Source organism: Protomyctophum parallelum (assembly GCF_964188405.1).
Source record: "Protomyctophum parallelum genome assembly, chromosome: 1".
NCBI classification, from domain to species: domain Eukaryota; kingdom Metazoa; phylum Chordata; class Actinopteri; order Myctophiformes; family Myctophidae; genus Protomyctophum; species Protomyctophum parallelum.
Window position 1 is genome coordinate 26,535,401 of NC_139697.1, and position 23,840 is coordinate 26,559,240.

Genomic DNA, 23,840 nt, shown 5'->3' on the forward strand with positions numbered 1-23,840 from the left:
AGCCACTGCCCCGCGACGTCAACCGAAATACGTCCAAAACACGCGACGCCTAAATTAATGGGTCGCATATTTTAGCCCCGTTTGAATCGGTTTTAATACTCAAATAACTAATTCGAATAACGTTTCTAACGCAAAAGACAAACATTACATATATAAATGACTGTGTGTCGACCAAGACCCTAATTTACAGGTTATTTTAGCTTTTATTATTTTATTGTGCACACTTCGTTCGTGTGTTACGGTAAAGTGCATCGCAGCTGTGATTCACTGCGTTGCTAGGTAAACAGCCCCCCCCCCCCTTAGCAACACACCCCAAGATAAATAAGATACACATTCTAAAGGTGGCTACTACTAATTGAATACTCGTAGATTAGAAGATCACATGTTGCGTGATGATTGTAAGCATTTCGTTGGGACATCTTGGTCAATCGTATAGGGTCAAATGTCAACATTTTTATAGAAGCAGAATATTGAAGCTCCAACTACAAGCTTGTCCACATGGTGGCGCTGCGTGCACAATTTGTCACTTTTGTTTTAGTTGTCAGCCATGTGACCACCATCTAAACAAACAGCAACCCATTAATTATCAGAAGTATCACACAATGTGGTGAATAGTTTGATTGAGATAATTATTACATTTTTCTTTGGAAGAGCTTCTCCCTTTTATGGTGTGTCAGCGCCGCTCAGCGGTATTGGTACAGTATACTAGTGTCAAAACTGCTCTCAAAGGGCACCTACGGACGGCTGCAATTCGAAACTGTCCGTACGTACGTCTCTAAATGTTTTGATGAATTGAAAATGGTGGGCCCTATTGTAAACAAGTGTAATGCTTTATGGTGTCGTCCACTCACAGTTAACAGTTTTTGTATTGAGTTGTACTGTAATTCTGCAAACTGTTAATAAATCAATCAATCAATCAATCAATCAATCAATCAATCAATCAATCAATTTCACATAGGCCAGCATGTGTGTGTGTGTGTGTGTGTGTGTGTGTGTGTGTGTGTGTGTGTGTGTGTGGTGGGGTCGGGCAGCTTGAATGTATATCGAAATGTAACAATGCAACATATCGTATCGCTTGACTATTAATTGTATCGAATCGTTTGGCAATGCAAATAATCGGTATCGAATCGTTTTGCTATGCAAATAGTGGATTTTACCAAAGTGCGTTGTTGTATTTAGCAATTTTATTAAAGTAGAAAAAAAGATGGGTTTAATTACTTTTCCATTCAATATCACTACACTTAAATAAATGTGTACATTCTCTGTGTTCATGTCAAGGTACGAATTTGTCCATAATTTGTTTAAAATATAATGTCTATGTATTTGCCAGATAATCACTGTTTACTTATTTCTATATTTATACATTTTTACAAACCTACACTATCCACATGTTTCACATAGATTTAACAGCTAAATAGTTACTGTATCGATTTCCAATCGTTGAATCGTATCGTATCGCCATAAAGAACCAATATCGTCCGCATATCATATTGTCAACCATGTATCGTGATACGTATCGTATCAATGTTAAAATGTATCCCTAAAGTGCTTTCACATTCTTGAGTGTGTGGCCAAAATGGAATATTTCATGATTTTGCAACAGCTGCCTTATATTGCCATTGGCGTAAGTGGGACACTGTCATGTCATTCGTCAGATGTGTAATTTCTGGCAATGATTCTCAATTGACTCCAAGTGTGATAACTTGATAAGCATTAGGCTACAGACCCCCACTCTTCTACTCTGTAAAAAATCCTCTGAGTTCATTTAACACTGATTTATATACACCTATACAAATTGAACCAAATTGACCCATAAGGTTCCCCAGACCCCACGTTAATAAACCAATGTCTTTAGGTATGTGTTAACAACACAACCCATCTATCCTGCTACTCATAGGAAAAACTGCCATCCATCTTATCAACACATGACCACGCTGATCAGTATCAGTATATCACTGCAGTATCAGTTTAAAATGTTCCTCTTTAGCAATCAAACTACGTACGTCCTGTACCTACGAGCTGACGACCTTCATTACGCAACAGGAACAAGCTGGAACGTGGTGGCATGCATGGGCATGCTGATGCTACTAGATAACTGGCATCATAGGCCTAATCATTGCAAGCTAAGGGCTGGTAGCTTGCATTTCCATCAGATGGACCACACGGTGGCACTGCAAGCTGGATTGTCACCTATGACTATGTTCTCAAACAGCAAGATGCACACACACCATTGGGGTTGTTTTCATTTTCTCTTGAATGAAACCCCCCTTTTAACCTCCCACTGCCTCTGGTCTATACATTAAAGACTCGGGTAGCACTACTACCATTCCTACCTACACACCTTTGATGGCAAATCTGAATCATAGTACCAGTATGATAACAGCAATAGCCAATAAGCCTTATTAAGCCTACTCGTTTTGCAAGCATAACCACAAGTGCAAACCTATCTTAAAAATGGTTTACTTCAGAAGATGTGACATGGGCTGGGCACAGGCAGGAAACCTCAAGTTAGTTTCATATTAGTCACATGGGGACCTGAGTTTCCTCCAATACTGGTAGATTTAGACAGATAGTGCTTTACACACGGTACTTTCACTTGTAATATTGCGCATGTGATATTACATTATTTTGTAAAAAGCAGCCCACATGCCACTCTGCCATCATGTAGACCTAATCGTTTTCATTTTATTTAATTACACCATTACACCCCCCTTCTCCCTCTCTCTAACATGTACATTGCTGACTACAGTTTACAGGGTTTTCTCTTCAGGTAGTAAAAATTTAGTCAACCCCATATAGGAGCAAAGATGGGACCTCCCCATGGATTGCTCTTTAACGACCTCTCACATCATTACAGAATCAGTCACCCAGAATAAAAACCCCTCTCTCTCTCTCTTTCTCTCATTCTCTCCTTCAGATGATGCCCACCTCCTCACACATATCATCACTACAGTTCCATTTCCTCTGTCACTAATGTGATTGGAATAGATTTGAATCAAACTGTGTGAATGATGGAACTGCTACGTTCCATTAAAGGGCAAGGTGGGAGCTCCAGCATGCATTGGAAGAGTGATATTCCGATATTGAAGTTTGAACCGCATAACCAGTAGGGAATTTGTTGATTTTTAAAAGGCATGGTCCAAAGGGAGCACCCCTGCCACTGTAGCAGAGTGGCTCAGAGCCTCTGGCCTTAAAAGTCTAATATCTAATATTAGTCTAATATTAGTTCATGTCAGAATAAACTAATCTCAGAAAAACTTGAACATTACTGAAAATAAACATGGAATATTTTCACCCTTGAAATAACAAACTGACAATTATAACCACAATGTCAGAGAATGAACATAGATTGTAGTCAGTTTACTATGGAAGTGTTGTTTAAAACCTGAAACATTGAATTAACATAAGAAAAACTTGTATTGATCGCCAGACAGACATTCAGGTGTCATAGTAGCAACAGCAGTGAGAATTAAACACAGGAGTGCATGGTACAGGTAAGAGTAAGAGTCAAAAACCATTAAACCAAATAAGATTGGTTGCAATAATGGTGTGGCTTCACTGTGCAACGTCAATACTTGAGCCAGTCTGAAGCAGTGTGGAACTCCATATTTGGGTATATTTGATGACAAGAAGCAAATTACTAGGTGTCAGTGGTGGGCAGTAAATAAGTAAGGACAAAATGTAGGAAGATGTTCCTCTTTCCACTGTCTGGGTGACACTCATAAGAAGTCACTTTGCAACTCATTAAGTCCCATTACAGCTCATAATGATGAAACATTCATGAGTGAGATAATGTTTTAAATTATCATCTTTTGTCAATGTCACAATTCTAACCAAATCTATTTGTCTGTCGTGCACAGTGACATGCTGAATAAATAATTCTGAATGCTGATTGGCCTAAAATTAGCCTACACCTCTTTCAAGATGCTGACTCAGATTGACAAACACAGATACTGTACTTTTCCATCAATACAGAGTGATTCAGTCTGTTTCTATTAAAACAGATGCTCATTCCATTTCCAACACACAATACAAAATAGATTAATTTGTAATTATTATTATTAAATACAAACCATGATGCGCTGTCAGCCTATCAGAGCCTATATGAATCAGTTAACCATTATGAATTGTTAACTGATAGCACCTAATTCTATTAGAGGCTAAACGACCACAGTGACATAAAGCAAAGCAAAGTAAAAGCAAAGTTCTTTGTTTACCCAGGGAAGTGGACTAAGCTTGAGATGCTTGTTTACAGCCACACCCTGCTCATAGAACATTTCATGGTAGTGGTTCAATGCCTTGCTCAAGGGCACTTCAGCAGGGGTAATTTTAACGTGCCGGTGGGGGGATTCGAACTGACGACCTTCCGGTATCAAGACCGCTCCGCAAAACGTTCAGCCACCGCTGCCTAGTCTGCCTAGACTTTTAGCTTGTAGATCGACTATTGTCGGTGAAATAAGGTATTCTTACTTACTTATTATGTCATTATTAGTGCATGTTTTGGGGATGGGTCACTGCTAATTACTTCACAGTGACTATAGCTGTATAGTGATATGTTGTTGTTATGTAGTTGCGTTATGAATGCAAGAGTAATGATTTTTAAAACGATATAGGCATGCTCAGTGTGGACAGCCTTTCATAATACCCACATATAAAGTTACTTTAAAGAGAGACGTGAGAGTCTTTACAGTCGTAGAATGGTAGTGGTTTGTTTGTCTCGTGCGTGCGTGCACGCATGCGTGCGTGTGAAATGAACTGAACTGAATGACCTGAACTATGAAAACTGTTTTTTTTATCATGAGCGCTTGCGCTATAGCCATCAAGCAGAGGTCATCTTCTTCCTCAACAACTCTCCCACTCAATCACACTGGGTGACATCACTGGAGATCCCCCTGGTGGAGATTCTCTTTTAAAAGAGCGCTCAGAGTATCATGCTCCTCAATCACTCCAACAGAGACATAAAGACAAGAGCATCCTTCATTAAGCCTCATAGACATTACTACCAGTGTTATTAAATTGTATACTCTCCAGTCTGTGAACAGCAAAGAACTGACACTTGGCTTGAAGTGGTACTTGGACACCGTTTTGCTCCACTGAAAAAGACAAAGCGCTTAATTCACAGCAATGAAAGGTGACACAGTGCTGTTGGACATGGGCCCCTGCACCGAGACAGAGGTTACTGTGACAAGGGAGCCGTCTACGCACAGTTGGAAGAGGACTGGAGCCCTTCTGACGATAACACTGTGTTTTGCTGCTGCTGCTGCCATCTTCTTCACCTTTCACTACAAGGTAACACAAACAAGTCTCTGAAGGATTAACATTGTTCACGGTATGGGTTGAAATCCCCACTTTCCTGAAATTAATCACTGTTTCTAACCATTTGTTTCCCCTTTTTTCTTCTACTACAGAAACTTCATGCTGTGGAAGCTGATGGTGAGGAGTTATTTTCTGACTTTCTGACATATTTTCTATTAGTCTGTTGTTATGCCATTGCAATGTTGCTAATCTCACTACTGATTTAAATTGAAGATGCCAGATAGTGATCATGAAGTTGAGAAAAGTCAACCTGTCGAGTATGTTTCTAAATCTCTGTCTCATTCCTGTAGATCTCCGCCACACATTGAGACAAATCTCTGGGAAAAGAGCTGCAATTCATTTAGACGGTAAGAATATACTACATAATATTCAGAACAATTTCAGCTGGGAATTAACCAAATGGAAAATACAAATGTGTATTAGGCCAATTTTTGTTTCTGAAGGTTCAAGTCAATGTACTACATTTGTATTTTCTATTAATGTCCAATCTCATTGTAACTCAGATCCACATGAACATCTACCCTTTGTCTTTTGTCCCATTCCAATAGGTAAATATAACAAAACCCTTGAAATGCTGGAGTGGAAACAGGGGATGGACCAGTACCACGCTGGAGGAGACCTAACATTGGACAATAATGAGATTGTGATCCCAAGGTCAGGACTGTACTTTGTGTACAGTCAGGCCTCGTTCCGTGTCAGCTGCCACCTTGATCACGACAGCGCGGCAAGGAAGATGGCCCATGTGAGCCACGTGGTGAAGCTTTGCTCCGCTTCCTATAGGAACACTGAGGAATGCAAGAACTATGAGACCAAACTGCACTCCGTTCGCACCACCTGTGAAAAGAAGGTGAGCGACAACCCGAAAGCAGATGACAAGTGGTTCGGTTCTGTCTACATGGGGGCCGTGTTCAACCTTTACGAGGGAGACCGCCTCAAGACAGACATGGACAAAAAGTTCTTGCCTCTCTTGGACAACACATCTGGGAACACCTTCTTCGGCGTGTTTGCCTTGTGATGACAAACAGCTGCTGATAATGTTGCAGATGGTGAGGCAGCTTTAATGAAGTATAAAGAGCATAGTGAAGGATTTAGACCTATAGGACATTAAATATGATTCCATACTGTGGCATCATATTGAAGCCAGATCTAGATATTCCATCACTACACCAGGTTTTATACCAACCCATGTTAACTGCGGCAGTTTGTCATTATTGAGTTGACTGTAATGTAGAATAGTCTTGGACAGTCAGCTCTCGTTCAAAGCACAGGTTGTAATTTACAACCATAGCTATCTCTCTGGGTCTGCATTTTTACGACAATTCTCAGTTACTATATACTATAATGTTATTGATATTGTGATAATGTGTTGCGAATGTATTTCTGCACACTGAGTGTGCCACTGCCACTATGGTTTGACAAATGAATGTACTTTTTTATGCATACGGTATTTCCTATTTATGTATTTATTTATTTATTTATTTATTAGCTTCTTTGTTTATTTATTGTATTATATTATTATATAGATTTTGTATGCTTTTGAGTTCAAAGTACAGTACGTTCTGACAATTTTGATGTACTGAATTTATTCACTTCTAATTTTATTCATTCAAATTTGCACTTTGTTCAGTTGTTATTCATCTCTATTTTAATTATTGTTGTTTTCATTCAAACCTTTATTTATTCTCGAGAGACATTGAGGTTTCCCTCATTTGCAGTGTCGTTGAGATACAGTACAACATAATACAACATTTTCAAAGCAATAAACAAAAACAACAAAACAGAACGGCAACATTTCCTCATTTTGTGATCTAATACATGTTTAAAAACAGCTGCAGACACTTGGGGGGTAAGTCTGCAATCTAGTTTAGTGAAGTCCTGCATGGGGAGAACTGTTGTCATGGTGCCTGTGGTGCTGTGATTGTTATTAGTATTGTATATACTGTCTATTTATGAATCTGTGCTCCATACCATGTTATTAGTATTGTATATACTGTCTATTTATGACTCTGTGCTCCATAACATGTGAACACGGTCTTGAGTTAATAAACGATGACGACGATGATGAAATCAAACCCAACGTCAAACATATATTTCGACATAATGTTACTTTAGATGTATGACACTCAACAACAACTGTGCTAAACAAATAAAGGGCTAAAAATAAACCCTTCGGGAAGTTAAAATATGGCGAAAGGGATGAGTCAAAAGGAGGAAGCAGTCTAAAGAGGAAGGATTACAGTGAAAAACAATAAAGGTGACAGGTAACGTCATGCATAGTGTGCGTCTGTGTGTGTGTGTGTGTGTGTGTGTGTGTGTGTGTGTGTCTGAGGTGCTGGCCCTATACCTGATCTATACTGTATGTATGACCATGAGTGAATGAGAAAACAAAATGATGTACAGTCTATTCAACAAAGAGTATATAAACTATATACTGAAGGTAAGGTGCATAAACATGAACAGTATGCATGGTGTTGATAGACTGTAGAGTATATTAACCCTTAACAGTATGATGCTAAGGACGTTTATACACGTCCTCTCAATTCAAACCGCGGCGTGCCTCGGACATGTATCGCCTTTAGGTCCTTTTTAATGATATTCATTCATTCAAGTTTTATTTATTCTCGAAATTACACAGAGTAATCAAGCTCATTTTCGTCGAGTAATACAATCACATAGAAAAACATCACGATACATCAGAAGATCAGGAAAATAAAAACAAAGAATACAATACAATACAAGGTATACATGTGAAATTACACAGGTTTACAAATAAAAACTAAAACAAAATTCAAAATTATCTAAAAACAGTTACACATTGTGGGGGTCTGTGTGCTTTTAAAACCAATAAGGTTTTAAAACGATGCAAGGGTACCAATGTGGTAAATTGTTGTTTGTAGGTCATTCCGTGTATTAGGGTCACAGAAGCTAAAGGCAGATTTACCTAGTTCAGAGTTAACTTTCGGTACCTTGAATTTGGGGAACGCTGAAATCCATTTTTTGACCAGCTCCGGCCGTTGCTAAGCAACGCCTTGATCAGCTCTCCCGGACATGTTTTGCGCAGCATGCGCGCAGCCATTCACAAAACATATATGGCCATCTCCATATATGAAGATCACGACACAAACCCTGGATAGCCATACAGTCAACACATTTCATCACAACCTTGGGGGACCTGCACGGGTATTATACTCACCAGCACATATGGCAGGCTGCCCTGCAGTCTGATTGTATGCTCTGGTAAATGGTGCATTTATATAGTGCCTTTATCCAAGGCACTTTACATAGATTGTGCATTACATTCACCCATTCACATCACACACACATTCATACACCGATTGCAGCGGAAGCCATGCAAGGTACCAACCAGCACATCGGGAGCAATTTGGGGTTCAGTGTCTTGCCCAATGACACTTCGACATGTACAGTGTAGACAGGAGGAGCCGGGATTCGAACCGCTGACCCATTGATCATTGGACGACCTGCTCTACCTCTTGAGCCACATTCGCCTCTGCTGGTGAGATAGTCTAAAGGGTAATATCTAAAGGCAATCTCAGGAAAATTCCATTTTTACTTCAACCTAAATAAAGAAAAGAATCCTCAAATTGAAAGAGGAAGAAACTTGAATAAAATGTTAGGAGAAATTCAGAGTTTGTGACTCAATAGCATTGAGAAGCTATATATAGACATGAACAGATAGTTTATCAGACAAGGGGACAAAGGGAGCCAGAGATTAGCTGTACACGGACGGACACAGGGACACACAGACAGGGTGCAAAACATACTCTCTCCCCATGCCTTCGGCCGAGTCTATAAATAAAAAGTAGGAGTGAATCTTAAAGATGTGCAAGAAGAAGACAGAAAGGGATTTTTTTTCACTGGAGGAAAAATATTCTCTATGAGGCAATATCTCTGGGCGCAGCGGAGTAACTAAAAGTATTTTCTTCCCGGTGGAAATAAAATCCACTTTTGGCCAAAAAGTACCGTTTATACGTGTGGTGGGGGGCTCAGAGTGCGTCCACTAAGGAAAGTAGGCTTTCTAATGACACAACCCGCCTTTGTTTTGGTGAGTAGCGGCGGAAGTTGAGAGTAACATAGCTCTAAATGCAACGCATTAGAGCTATGGAACAGAGCTAGCACACAAGTATCTAATGACAAAATAAAGGTTTCTTAGATGCAGCCCGTTGGTTAATCTTTGTATAATCAATAGTAGGTAAGAAGATAAAGTTGAGGTTGAGTTGAGGAAACTCATCTCATATCTGATCTGATTAATCTAGCATTAATCTGATTTCCTTGTACAATAAATCATGTAGGCCTACTCTTCTCTTCTCACACTTTTGGTCCGACTTCACTCTCTGAAAACTCTAGCTTTGGTTTGATTTGTGTAAGCCCTGCCTATTATATTATTGAGCTAATAATGAGCGTGTAAAAGTCCTCCTTTTATTCACATTTTCTTCTTAGTTAGTAAGGGAACGGTAACTTACGGACCTAAGTAGGGTTTTCTTCAAAAGAAGGAGAAGGCGCCCTGATATATTTCAAAAACTATGAAACATTTCAAAGATTCCTTTTCAGGCAAACATGTCCACCGTAAGATGAACCTAAATAGGTTTGAATGGGGGTTCCTGCACACCAAGGGCTCTAATGAAGCACTGTCACCTCTTAAACACATGAAACTACAAAAATCACAGCACACAAAAAAACGCATGTGCAATTGGATACTGTTATGAATTCTCAGTTTTTCCATTTCCATTACATTTCCGTTCTTGGTAGTTACCGGTACTACTAACTTTCTAAATAATAATGACACAGAACAGCACAATGTTGTTGCACGAACCTATTTTTAGAACAGGAAGGAAATTAGAAATGAGATCAAGACACCTCTATTTTACTTCCTAATCTGTTTTTAACACATGGCATTAAAACAAACTGTGACATGTGCTCATTGCGTTTATATACACCAGCTAAAATAAACATAATTAAAAGAGAATAATAATTTGTAGGTTACAAAATGTCAAAGGCCTCCAAATGGATACGATTTGGTACATGGATATGGACCCCTAGGATTTTGTCTGTGATTTTTGTTGTTAGACTAATAGTGCATCGATTCCACAACTGTCATGAGAGTGAATGGTATGCTCTGAATGGCCATTTTCAAACATTAATAATACTACATAATAATAATAATATCTCAAATATATATAGCGCTTTTCTAAGTCCCTTTAGGAAAGGAAGGAATCAACTTTAATAAGAAAAAAACAACAAAGACATAAGTGCTAGACTGAAGCACAATATGTCTTCTCTCTCTGGACTAACTAGTGGGTGAAGTAATATCATTTTGACAACCACTCTACTACAGTACATTACACTCATAATGTTTACCTATATCACTATTAGTGCATGTTTGGGGATAGATCATTGCTTATTGATTAATAATATATATATATATATATATATATATATATTTTTTTTTTAAGATATTTTTTTGCGGCTTACGCCTTTATTGATTTTTTAAGGGATAGAAAGTAGGCTGACAGGAAACGGGAGAGAGATGGGGGGATGACATGCGGTAAAGGCTGTGTCGGGTCCGGGAGTCGAACCCGCGGCACACCGCGACTGGATCACCAGTCCGGTGCCCAGACCGTTACGCTACGGCCTGGGCCAATAATATATTTTTTAACTAACAACATTTTAAGCGATATTAGCCAACCCAAAAATAATTGTTAGAATACCAGCAAGATGAAAGTGTGTGCGTGCCTGCATGCGTGCGTGCGTGCGCCTGCGTGTGTGCGTGTGCGCGCGTGCGCGTGCGTGTGCGTGAGCGAGAGTGAGAGTAACCCTAACCTTAACCTCAGTTAAGGTTAAGAGTGAGAGAGCTTCTGCAGAATGGAGGAACTGTGTGTAAACTGTGGTGTTCGTGTTCCTCTGCGACAGCCCTCACCAGCAGACCAACAAAACTCCTTCCTCAACTCTCCACTCGCTCACACTGTGTGACATCACTGGAGTTTCCTCCTGGCGTCGAGCTCTGTTTAAATAGTGCTCAGTTCACTTTCAATTCAACAGAGACGAAAAGAGCAAAGCTTCAGAGATATTACCCTTGCTGTTGTTCTATTTTATACTCTCCAATTTCTAAAAAGAAACACTTAGTTTGACGTTTGGATACTGTTTTGCTCCACTGAAAAAGACAAAGCGCTTCACAACAATGAAAGGTGACAACGCAGTGCTGTTGGACATGGGCCCCACCGAGACAGAAGATGTTACTGTGACAAGGGAGCCGTCTACGCACAGTTGGAAGAGGACTGGAGCCCTCCTGGCAATTACAATGTGTTTTGCTGCTGCTGCCACCTTCTTCACCTTTCACTACAAGGTAACAATTAAGCACAAGTTTCTAAAGGATCAGAACTGTTCATGGGTTGAAAAGTCCGCTTTCCTGAAATTAATGTGTTTCTAACTATTTGTTTCACATCTTTTCTTCTCTATTACAGGAACATTATCACGCTGCAGAAGCAGACGGTGAGCACTTATTTTCAGAATTGTAATATTCTAGTAGCTGAGCATGACAGATATAGAGTAGAGTGAACATATAGTGATCATGAAGTTGAGAAATCTGTCGAGCAGGTTTCTAAATCTCTGTCTCTTCCTTGCAGATCTCCGCCACACATTGAGACAAATACAAATCTCTGGGAATGTAAGAGCTGCAATTCATTTACATGGTAAGAACATACTTCATATGTATTCAGCATAACAGAACAAGTTCAGCTGGCCAATAAACAAGCAGGAAAAACATTGTTGTTTTTTAAGCTGTCATCTGGGAATAAGTAGATGTTCAGTCAGTCTACCGGTATATGTATTTTACAAACATCTTCCACCATTCCAACAGGTGACTACAACGAAAAACTCAATAAATTGGAGTGGAAACAGGGGGTGGACCAGTACCATGCTGAAGGCCTAACAGTGGACAATAATGATATTGTGGTCCCAAGGTCAGGACTGTACTTTGTGTACAGTCAGGCCTCGTTTCGTGTCAGCTGCCACCTTGATCAACACCTTCATGATGAGGACATGGACAGTGCGGCAAGGAAGATGGTCCATGTGAGCCATGCGGTGAAGCTGTGGTCCCCTTCTTACGGGAACACAGAGGAAGACAAGAACTATGAGACCATACTGCACTCTGTTCGCACCGGCTGTGAAAAGAAGGCGAGCCACAACCCGAAAGCAGATGACAAGTGGTTCGGTTCTGTCTACATGGGGGCCGTGTTCAACCTCCACAAGGGAGACCGGCTCAAGACGGTCATAGACAAAAAGTTCTTGCCTCTCCTGGACGACAAACCTGGGAACACCTTCTTCGGTGTGTTTGCCTTATGATGACAAAGAGCTGCTGATCAAGTTGCAGATGGTGACTCACGAGGCAGCTTTAATGAAGTATAAAGAGCGTGGTGAAGGATTTAGACCTATTGGACATTTACTATGATTCAGCCAGATCTGTGTTCCATCACCGCACCAGGTTTTATACCAACCCATGTTAACTGCAGCAGTTTGTCAATGGGTGTACTGTAGAATAATGTACAACCATAACCATGTCTATGGGTCTGCATTACAACATTATTACTGTATGTACTATGTACAGTACTACTATCTAATTGTGATAATGTACGTTCAATGTATTACTGCACACTGAGTGCATGTGCCACTAAAGTTTGACAACAATATAGCTTTGAGGGGAGCTGATATTTCCGATCACTGAATCTCATATCAAAGTAAAATACATGTATTTTTCATGAATGTGCTATCCTATTTATTTATGTATTTATTTATGTATACTATTTATGTATTTATGTATTTATGTATTTATGTATTTATTTATAGTGAGAAATGTATACATTTGTATAGTTCTGTTCATTATTCAATCTCTGTTTTAATTATTATTTATTTGTTAGTTTTTGTTAATTAATTAATTTATTGTATTATAGTCAACTATATAGATATATATTTTTTTTTAAGTACAGTATGTTCTGACAATTTTGGTTTCGGTACTATTTTGTACCGTATGTACTCACTTTTGCACTTAGTTCAGTTGTTATTCATCTCTATGTATTGAATTATTTATTACAGTCCTGAGGGAAAATGTCATCATGGTGTCTGTGGTGCTGTGAAATTGTGACCAAATAAAAATGGCACAGGGTGTCAGTAACTGGACATTGATATCAGGGATAATGCATTTCTGCAGATGTGCTGGTGATTCACAAAAACAAAAATCAGAAAAATAGCAGATCTACAAGCTCATAGCGCACATTATGACTTATGACTGAGTGATATAAATGATTGACTCAGCTCTTGGGAGACTCACACAATAACAGATACAGTATTTTTCAAGCTATATTCCATGCACAATATCTCTTGCACAGCATGCACAATATCTCTTGCAATCAATCTGTTTTTACAACAGGAAGGAAATGAGATAGCAATCATGACAAATCTATTTCCCTCCTTTGCAAAATGAAGATAATTCTACATTGCAACAAAAAAATTAATGAGAAGAATACTTTGTAATTATGAGAAAGCAACAGTAATCATTAGCCTATTAATTTTAAATGGATTAATTATCAATAGTACCTGATAGCATTAGATTGACCACCTACAGTAGTACACAGTTGCATGGGTCCCATATGGATGACTAGTACAGTACATGATATAAAGTAAACCATATGACATATCATTTCTCATCTTAACATAGGGAAAAATACACAGAAAAGGGGTTTAGCCAAACTCAAAATAATAGAGTCAAACGTTTCACATACTCTTTGTGAACAAAGTTGGGGAACAAAGTACAGAATATATTTTAAGTACCAATAAGTTTGAGTCTTCACACATGTGGCATAGTGTGTGTGTGTGTGTGTGTGTGTGTGTGTGTGTGTGTGTGTGAGTGAGTGAGAGACAGTCACACTCATACCTGAAGGGTGATACCTCTGGTGTTCCTCTCTCTGCGACAGCCCTCCCCAGCAGAAGAAAAGTCTTCCTCAACAAATCTCCACTCACGCTGTGTAACATCGGTGAAGAGCTGTTTAAATATCACAGACGAAAACAACACCTTCACTAACGTTATATATCTGTGAACAGCAAAGAACTGACACTTGAAGCTTGAAGTGGACCGTCCTCAGATATATTGCTCGATTGGAAAAACACAAAGCGCTTCACAACAATGAAAGGTGACAACCCAGTGCTGTTGGACATTAATGGCCTCACCGAGACAGAAGATGTTCCTGTGGCAAGAGCCGAGCCTTCAACGTACAGTTGGAAGAGGACCGGAGCCCTGCTGACGATAACACTGTGTTTTACTGCTGCTGCCATCTTCTTCACCTGTCACTCCAAGGTGAGCTCAAGTCTCTGAAGGATTCATGGGTTGAAATGCCCACTTAAAAAAAAAGAAAATCACTGTTTCTATATTTAATTCCCCTCTTTTTGTCTCTACTGCAGGAACATCATCATGCCGTGGAAGCTGATGGTGAGGTTTCTTTTCCTGAAATGTAAAACGTTGTTACAGTGGGCTATAATATCACCGTTATCACGTATAGAATATTCTGCAGTTGACATGGCAATCTTGCTGATATCACGTTACTGATACATAAAGCTGAGCGTGGCAGAGACAGTAGAGTCATCATGAAGTTGAGAAACATCAACCTGTCGAGCAATTAAGTTTCTAAATCTGTCTCTTCCTGCAGATCTCCACCACACATTGAGACAAATCTCTGGGCATGCAAGAGCCGCCATTCATTTAGACAGTGTTGGGCAGTAGCTAGCTACAAGTAGCGAAGCTACATAGCTTAACTACATTTATCAGTAGCTTGATGGTAGCTTCACTCCTTTTGAACCAAGTAGCGTTTTTTGTAGTGTAGCTATTTTTAGACCCAAGTAGTGACGTAGCTTTCAACAAAAGCTATACGTTACAAATTGACTGTTAAATAAAGTTTTGTGGGGGAAAAAATCCATGATTGGTTGGTTTAGATAAGAGTCTGACAGTTATGTTGTTAAGCAGCAAGAGGATCCCACGCAGCAGCTGTCCTTTGGCTTTTATCTCTAGCACAACACAGTGAATTACTCACCTAATGCTGCCTGCAGGTTCCATGTTTAATTCCAGTGTGTGTAACCTACATTATTGTCTAAGTGAAAGTTTTCATATTAATAATTTGATCGCTAACGTGGTTTAGCGAAGTAGTACTTTGACAGCTCATTCATCGTAGCTTGTTTACAAGTCAAACGGACTTCTTGTGCAGAAACTGCCCCATCAAAATAAGAGCCACTTGTATTGATTAGTCAACACTAGTTTTATTTCTAAGTCTACATACAGGACATTAATTCTCTCAATCTGAGTATCCCATCCTCAAATATTCGGTAAAACAGTGCCTCCCCGAGGCACTGTTTTACCTAGTGACCTGGGTCAGCTAGTCTCAGCTGGTGCGCAAATGGCTAGGCTGTGGCAATAATAATAATTTTAAAAAAAGAACAAAAAATAACTAAAATCGTTCATTTTTTGGAACCATGAACTTTAGTTCAAAATGTTGAATTATGAACTGAATTAGTTCCTTTAATTTTTTTTTACTGTGAACTGAACTATAGTTAATAAAAAAAAGAACTTTCCCAACACTGAACACATGAATCAGCTGGCTCCTGACACCGCAAGGTACATTAATACAAGTAAATGTGAAAAAGTTGACACCAAAAGCCAGACAGAGGGCTTGTTTCCAGTTTGTTTTTTAAAAAACAAGCAAACTCAGCATTTTTGCCTGCCTATTAGGCTATTTGTTCGGTGGAAACTTGATCATGAAGTTGATAAAAAAATATTTAAAAAAAAGTAGTGTCCATGTAGCTAGCTACTTTTGCCATGTAGCTTATAGTGTAGCTTGCTACAATTATCTGGGGATAGCTTCTTTGTAGTTTAGCTATATTTAATAGAGAGTAACTGGTAGTGTAGCTTACTACATTTTCCAAGTAGCTTGCCCATCACTGCATTTAGAAGGTAAGAAATTAGAATATGATATATATTCATAATAACAGGTTCAGTCAGTCGGTCTATATGTACTTCATCAATGTCCAGTCATTGTAATACTACATGAATATCTTCCAACGTTTCTCTTTTCACTCATTGAATACAACAACAACCTAAAGAATTGAAGTCTAAATTTGAATCTGTGCTCTGGAAATTAGTAGATGTTTTGTCAGTCAGTCGATGTAGAATAGTAATGTACAATAGTACATTGACTGACTGACTGACTCTCTCTTTATATTAATGTCCTCATTGTAACATGAACATCTTCCAACATTTCTCTAACAGGTGAATACAACAAAAACCTTGAAAAGCTGGAGTGGAAACAGGGGGTGGGCCAGTACCACGCTGAAGGAGGCCTAACAGTGGACAATAATGAGATTGTGATCCCAAGGTCAGGACTGTACTTTGTGTACAGTCAGGCCTCGTTCCGTGTGAGCTGCCACCTTGATCAACACCTTGATGATGAGGACATGGACAGCGCGGCAAGGAAGATGGTCCATGTGAGCCATGCGGTGAAGCTGTGGTCCCCTTCTTGGGGGAACACTGAGGAAGACAAGAACTACGAGACCATACTGCACTCTGTTCGCACCGGCTGTGAAAAGAAGGCGAGCGACAACCCGGAAGCAGATGACAAGTGGTACGGTTCTGTCTACATGGGGGCCGTGTTCAAGCTCCACAAGGGAGAACGGCTCAAGACAGTCATGAACCAAAAATGGGTCGACGAATCTGGGAACACCTACTTCGGTGTGTTTGCCTTGTGACAACCAACTGGTCTTAGCGAATTGACCTATTGGACATTTAAAGATTGAGTACCGTGATTTTTGTATTTTTTCCTGTTTTTCATGTGTTTATGAGGTGACAGTATACTTCATTAGACCCTTGGTGTGGTTATTATGTGCAATGATGTCTTCTCTTTTCTTTCTTCCTGGAGGCTGACACCTTTGACAGTCAAACATGCCAATAAAATAAACAGTGATATAGTGACATCACAATATCATCCCCTCCCCTAACCCCTCCCCCTTTATCATACAACAACAGCTGTGGGTGCCACTACAGCTTGACAACAAAAGTCTGTATTTCATTAAAAATATGGGCTCACTATTATTAATTGTATTATAGTATATTGATTTTGAGTTCACACTGACTATTCTGATAAATCTATTACGGGTAATTAAAAACAATGTTTTTAAAGTTTGTTATTAATCTCAGTTTGAATGTATTATAGTGTTAATTTAAAGCCTCACAAGGCTATGTCAAATTTCAAATGAATACAATTTGATTTTGTATGTCCATCTTATTTTGTCTCCATGCTCTTCTATGGAGACATTTAGATTGTGTCAAAGGTCATCATGTCTCACCTAGTGCCTAGAGCTCCCGCGTGCGACACATTATCTGACACCAGTGTCGGATAAAATTAGATTTTAGTTTTAGTCCGTCTCTTCAATAGTTTTCAGTCTATCCCACCTGTACGCTCGCTCAAAGCTGTACACTGAAAATAGCCAATCTACCAGCTCACAGCGCGTTGCAGCCCGACGCGTTGTGAGCTTGTAGATCGATCGGCTATTTTCAGCATGCAACCAAGTGTAAAATGACTTATACTGGATCTTTTGTCCACTAGTCCCTTCCTAACATTTTAGACTAGTATTTATTTGTTGACGAAATTGTCAGTATATTTAGTCATAGTTTTAGTCATCATGGCTTAGTTTTTATTTAGTTTTTAAGTAGTTTTTGTCAGTGAAAAAAGGTAGTCGACGGACATTTTTCCAGGCAGGATCTATTAGCTCAATGTTAAAAATGTCAACAGCAGGAAACCAGGTTCAAATCCAGCTAGGGTAGAAGAGAAAAGTTACAGTACATATACAGTATACAGTAGTGCTGTGAATTGGTGCCTGTGGTTGATTTGACTCAGTGAGAGATATCAGTAACAATGCATTTCTAGATTAAATGTGAGAAAACAGATCACACATAATATCTATAGACAACGAAATGGTTTGATGGTTGATGTTACAGTATCTTTGTACAGTATGTGCTTTACAGTACTTCTGTAAATTTACCAGGGTGGACTTCTTCCACTCCTGTCTGACATCAAAAACATTATTTCAATGTACAGTATGTCACATCATGTCACATGTAGATGGATGGGCCTTAATTTAGATGTGCTTGCCGATTAATCTGATTAATTTGAGAGAAAATTTTAAACAATATAGATGGATTCCATGGCCTATAGGACCTTAAATAATGTCCCTGCGTGACGTGTACTTCCTGTTAAACAAATAGTGCCTGAATACACCAGCAGGCCAATATGAATAATCATTAATCATGATTCATGAATCATCTAGTGTGGTTCCCATTGCGCAGGGATTTCAATATTGTGAATGCATGCACCACAGACACTGACTAAGAATCTAACTAACTGAGTAAGAATCAACCTGGGTTAAGAGTGGGCTACCACCACTAGGGTTTTTGTTCTTGCACTGAATAAGTTATTCTTCAGGTATAGGCCTATGTCAGTTGCAAAGGTAAACAAAAAAGAATGAAGAAAAAAGTAAACACTTCATAGCTTTTTCTGGAAGATTTGGTCAGTCTGACAACTCATCCAGAACTCATCATGGTGTCTGTGGTGCTGTGAAATTGTGACCAAATAAAAATGGCCCAGGGTGTCAGTAACTGGACATTGATATCAGGGATAATGCATTTCTGCAGATGTGCTGGTGAGTCACAAAAACAAATATCAGAAAAATAGCAGATCTACAAGCTCATAGCGCACATTATGACTTATGACTGAGTGATATAAATGATTGACTCAGCTCTTGGGAGACTCACACAATAACAGATACAGTATTTTTCAAGCTATATTCCATGCACAATATCTCTTGCACAGCATGCACAATATCTCTTGCAATCAATCTGTTTTTACAACAGGAAGGAAATGAGATAGCAATCATGACAAATCTATTTCCCTCCTATGCAAAATGAAGATAATTCTACATTGCAACAAAAAAATTAATGAGAAGAATACTTTGTAATTATGAGAAAGCAACAGTAATCATTAGCCTATTAATTTTAAATGGATTAATTATCAATAGTACCTGATAGCATTAGATTGACCACCTACAGTAGTACACAGTTGCATGGGTCCCATATGGATGACTAGTACAGTACATGATATAAAGTAAACCATATGACATATCATTTCTCATCTTAACATAGGGAAAAATACACAGAAAAGGGGTTTAGCCAAACTCAAAATAATAGAGTCAAACGTTTCACATACTCTTTGTGAACAAAGTTGGGGAACAAAGTACAGAATATATTTTAAGTACCAATAAGTTTGAGTCTTCACACATGTGGCATAGTGTGTGTGTGTGTGTGTGTGTGTGTGTGTGTGTGTGTGTGTGAGTGAGTGAGAGACAGTCACACTCATACCTGAAGGGTGATACCTCTGGTGTTCCTCTCTCTGCGACAGCCCTCCCCAGCAGAAGAAAAGTCTTCCTCAACAAATCTCCACTCACGCTGTGTAACATCGGTGAAGAGCTGTTTAAATATCACAGACGAAAACAACACCTTCACTAACGTTATATATCTGTGAACAGCAAAGAACTGACACTTGAAGCTTGAAGTGGACCGTCCTCAGATATATTGCTCGATTGGAAAAACACAAAGCGCTTCACAACAATGAAAGGTGACAACCCAGTGCTGTTGGACATTAATGGCCTCACCGAGACAGAAGATGTTCCTGTGGCAAGAGCCGAGCCTTCAACGTACAGTTGGAAGAGGACCGGAGCCCTGCTGACGATAACACTGTGTTTTACTGCTGCTGCCATCTTCTTCACCTGTCACTCCAAGGTGAGCTCAAGTCTCTGAAGGATTCATGGGTTGAAATGCCCACTTAAAAAAAAAGAAAATCACTGTTTCTATATTTAATTCCCCTCTTTTTGTCTCTACTGCAGGAACATCATCATGCCGTGGAAGCTGATGGTGAGGTTTCTTTTCCTGAAATGTAAAACGTTGTTACAGTGGGCTATAATATCACCGTTATCACGTATAGAATATTCTGCAGTTGACATGGCAATCTTGCTGATATCACGTTACTGATACATAAAGCTGAGCGTGGCAGAGACAGTAGAGTCATCATGAAGTTGAGAAACATCAACCTGTCGAGCAATTAAGTTTCTAAATCTGTCTCTTCCTGCAGATCTCCACCACACATTGAGACAAATCTCTGGGCATGCAAGAGCCGCCATTCATTTAGAAGGTAAGAAATTAGAATATGATATATATTCATAATAACAGGTTCAGTCAGTCGGTCTATATGTACTTCATCAATGTCCAGTCATTGTAATACTACATGAATATCTTCCAACGTTTCTCTTTTCACTCATTGAATACAACAACAACCTAAAGAATTGAAGTCTAAATTTGAATCTGTGCTCTGGAAATTAGTAGATGTTTTGTCAGTCAGTCGATGTAGAATAGTAATGTACAATAGTACATTGACTGACTGACTGACTCTCTCTTTATATTAATGTCCTCATTGTAACATGAACATCTTCCAACATTTCTCTAACAGGTGAATACAACAAAAACCTTGAAAAGCTGGAGTGGAAACAGGGGGTGGGCCAGTACCACGCTGAAGGAGGCCTAACAGTGGACAATAATGAGATTGTGATCCCAAGGTCAGGACTGTACTTTGTGTACAGTCAGGCCTCGTTCCGTGTGAGCTGCCACCTTGATCAACACCTTGATGATGAGGACATGGACAGCGCGGCAAGGAAGATGGTCCATGTGAGCCATGCGGTGAAGCTGTGGTCCCCTTCTTGGGGGAACACTGAGGAAGACAAGAACTACGAGACCATACTGCACTCTGTTCGCACCGGCTGTGAAAAGAAGGCGAGCGACAACCCGGAAGCAGATGACAAGTGGTACGGTTCTGTCTACATGGGGGCCGTGTTCAAGCTCCACAAGGGAGAACGGCTCAAGACAGTCATGAACCAAAAATGGGTCGACGAATCTGGGAACACCTACTTCGGTGTGTTTGCCTTGTGACAACCAACTGGTCTTAGCGAATTGACCTATTGGACATTTAAAGATTGAGTACCGTGATTTTTGTATTTTTTCCTGTTTTTCATGTGTTTATGAGGTGACAGTATACTTCATTAGACCCTTGGTGTGGTTATTATGTGCAATGATGTCTTCTCTTTTCTTTCTTCCTGGAGGCTGACACCTTTGACAGTCAAACATGCCAATAAAATAAACAGTGATATAGTGACATCACAATATCATCCCCTCCCCTAACCCCTCCCCCTTTATCATACAACAACAGCTGTGGGTGCCACTACAGCTTGACAACAAAAGTCTGTATTTCATTAAAAATATGGGCTCACTATTATTAATTGTATTATAGTATATTGATTTTGAGTTCACACTGACTATTCTGATAAATCTATTACGGGTAATTAAAAACAATGTTTTTAAAGTTTGTTATTAATCTCAGTTTGAATGTATTATAGTGTTAATTTAAAGCCTCACAAGGCTATGTCAAATTTCAAATGAATACAATTTGATTTTGTATGTCCATCTTATTTTGTCTCCATGCTCTTCTATGGAGACATTTAGATTGTGTCAAAGGTCATCATGTCTCACCTAGTGCCTAGAGCTCCCGCGTGCGACACATTATCTGACACCAGTGTCGGATAAAATTAGATTTTAGTTTTAGTCCGTCTCTTCAATAGTTTTCAGTCTATCCCACCTGTACGCTCGCTCAAAGCTGTACACTGAAAATAGCCAATCTACCAGCTCACAGCGCGTTGCAGCCCGACGCGTTGTGAGCTTGTAGATCGATCGGCTATTTTCAGCATGCAACCAAGTGTAAAATGACTTATACTGGATCTTTTGTCCACTAGTCCCTTCCTAACATTTTAGACTAGTATTTATTTGTTGACGAAATTGTCAGTATATTTAGTCATAGTTTTAGTCATCATGGCTTAGTTTTTATTTAGTTTTTAAGTAGTTTTTGTCAGTGAAAAAAGGTAGTCGACGGACATTTTTCCAGGCAGGATCTATTAGCTCAATGTTAAAAATGTCAACAGCAGGAAACCAGGTTCAAATCCAGCTAGGGTAGAAGAGAAAAGTTACAGTACATATACAGTATACAGTAGTGCTGTGAATTGGTGCCTGTGGTTGATTTGACTCAGTGAGAGATATCAGTAACAATGCATTTCTAGATTAAATGTGAGAAAACAGATCACACATAATATCTATAGACAACGAAATGGTTTGATGGTTGATGTTACAGTATCTTTGTACAGTATGTGCTTTACAGTACTTCTGTAAATTTACCAGGGTGGACTTCTTCCACTCCTGTCTGACATCAAAAACATTATTTCAATGTACAGTATGTCACATCATGTCACATGTAGATGGATGGGCCTTAATTTAGATGTGCTTGCCGATTAATCTGATTAATTTGAGAGAAAATTTTAAACAATATAGATGGATTCCATGGCCTATAGGACCTTAAATAATGTCCCTGCGTGACGTGTACTTCCTGTTAAACAAATAGTGCCTGAATACACCAGCAGGCCAATATGAATAATCATTAATCATGATTCATGAATCATCTAGTGTGGTTCCCATTGCGCAGGGATTTCAATATTGTGAATGCATGCACCACAGACACTGACTAAGAATCTAACTAACTGAGTAAGAATCAACCTGGGTTAAGAGTGGGCTACCACCACTAGGGTTTTTGTTCTTGCACTGAATAAGTTATTCTTCAGGTATAGGCCTATGTCAGTTGCAAAGGTAAACAAAAAAGAATGAAGAAAAAAGTAAACACTTCATAGCTTTTTCTGGAAGATTTGGTCAGTCTGACAACTCATCCAGAACTCATCATGGTGTCTGTGGTGCTGTGAAATTGTGACCAAATAAAAATGGCCCAGGGTGTCAGTAACTGGACATTGATATCAGGGATAATGCATTTCTGCAGATGTGCTGGTGAGTCACAAAAACAAATATCAGAAAAATAGCAGATCTACAAGCTCATAGCGCACATTATGACTTATGACTGAGTGATATAAATGATTGACTCAGCTCTTGGGAGACTCACACAATAACAGATACAGTATTTTTCAAGCTATATTCCATGCACAATATCTCTTGCACAGCATGCACAATATCTCTTGCAATCAATCTGTTTTTACAACAGGAAGGAAATGAGATAGCAATCATGACAAATCTATTTCCCTCCTATGCAAAATGAAGATAATTCTACATTGCAACAAAAAAATTAATGAGAAGAATACTTTGTAATTATGAGAAAGCAACAGTAATCATTAGCCTATTAATTTTAAATGGATTAATTATCAATAGTACCTGATAGCATTAGATTGACCACCTACAGTAGTACACAGTTGCATGGGTCCCATATGGATGACTAGTACAGTACATGATATAAAGTAAACCATATGACATATCATTTCTCATC

The 23,840-nt window shown here is 39.1% G+C and overlaps 4 protein-coding genes across 4 annotated transcripts; all 4 read left to right on the forward strand.

Annotated features, from left to right (window-relative positions):
- Positions 1-5,124: 5,124 nt before the first annotated feature.
- LOC310864603 (tumor necrosis factor-like) lies at positions 5,125-6,331 on the forward strand (the record flags this gene model as incomplete). The annotated part of the gene is made up of 3 exons (XM_083773291.1): positions 5,125-5,289; positions 5,409-5,433; positions 5,865-6,331. The coding sequence occupies 3 exons, from the start codon at positions 5,125-5,127 to the stop codon at positions 6,329-6,331; spliced, it is 657 nt and encodes a 218-aa protein (XP_083629417.1).
- A 5,181-nt stretch (positions 6,332-11,512) lies between these two features.
- On the forward strand, positions 11,513-12,675 carry LOC310864697 (tumor necrosis factor-like; the record flags this gene model as incomplete). Its single annotated transcript, XM_083773403.1, has 3 exons — positions 11,513-11,677; positions 11,796-11,823; positions 12,191-12,675. The coding sequence occupies 3 exons, from the start codon at positions 11,513-11,515 to the stop codon at positions 12,673-12,675; spliced, it is 678 nt and encodes a 225-aa protein (XP_083629529.1).
- Positions 12,676-14,509: 1,834 nt separating this feature from the next.
- Positions 14,510-17,115, forward strand: LOC310864769 (tumor necrosis factor-like; the record flags this gene model as incomplete). Its single annotated transcript, XM_083773534.1, has 3 exons — positions 14,510-14,680; positions 14,785-14,812; positions 16,640-17,115. 3 exons carry the CDS (start codon positions 14,510-14,512, stop codon positions 17,113-17,115), a joined length of 675 nt encoding a protein of 224 aa, XP_083629660.1.
- Positions 17,116-20,029: 2,914 nt separating this feature from the next.
- LOC310864850 (tumor necrosis factor-like) lies at positions 20,030-21,400 on the forward strand (the record flags this gene model as incomplete). Its single annotated transcript, XM_083773652.1, has 4 exons — positions 20,030-20,200; positions 20,305-20,332; positions 20,550-20,609; positions 20,925-21,400. 4 exons carry the CDS (start codon positions 20,030-20,032, stop codon positions 21,398-21,400), a joined length of 735 nt encoding a protein of 244 aa, XP_083629778.1.
- Positions 21,401-23,840: the final 2,440 nt, after the last annotated feature.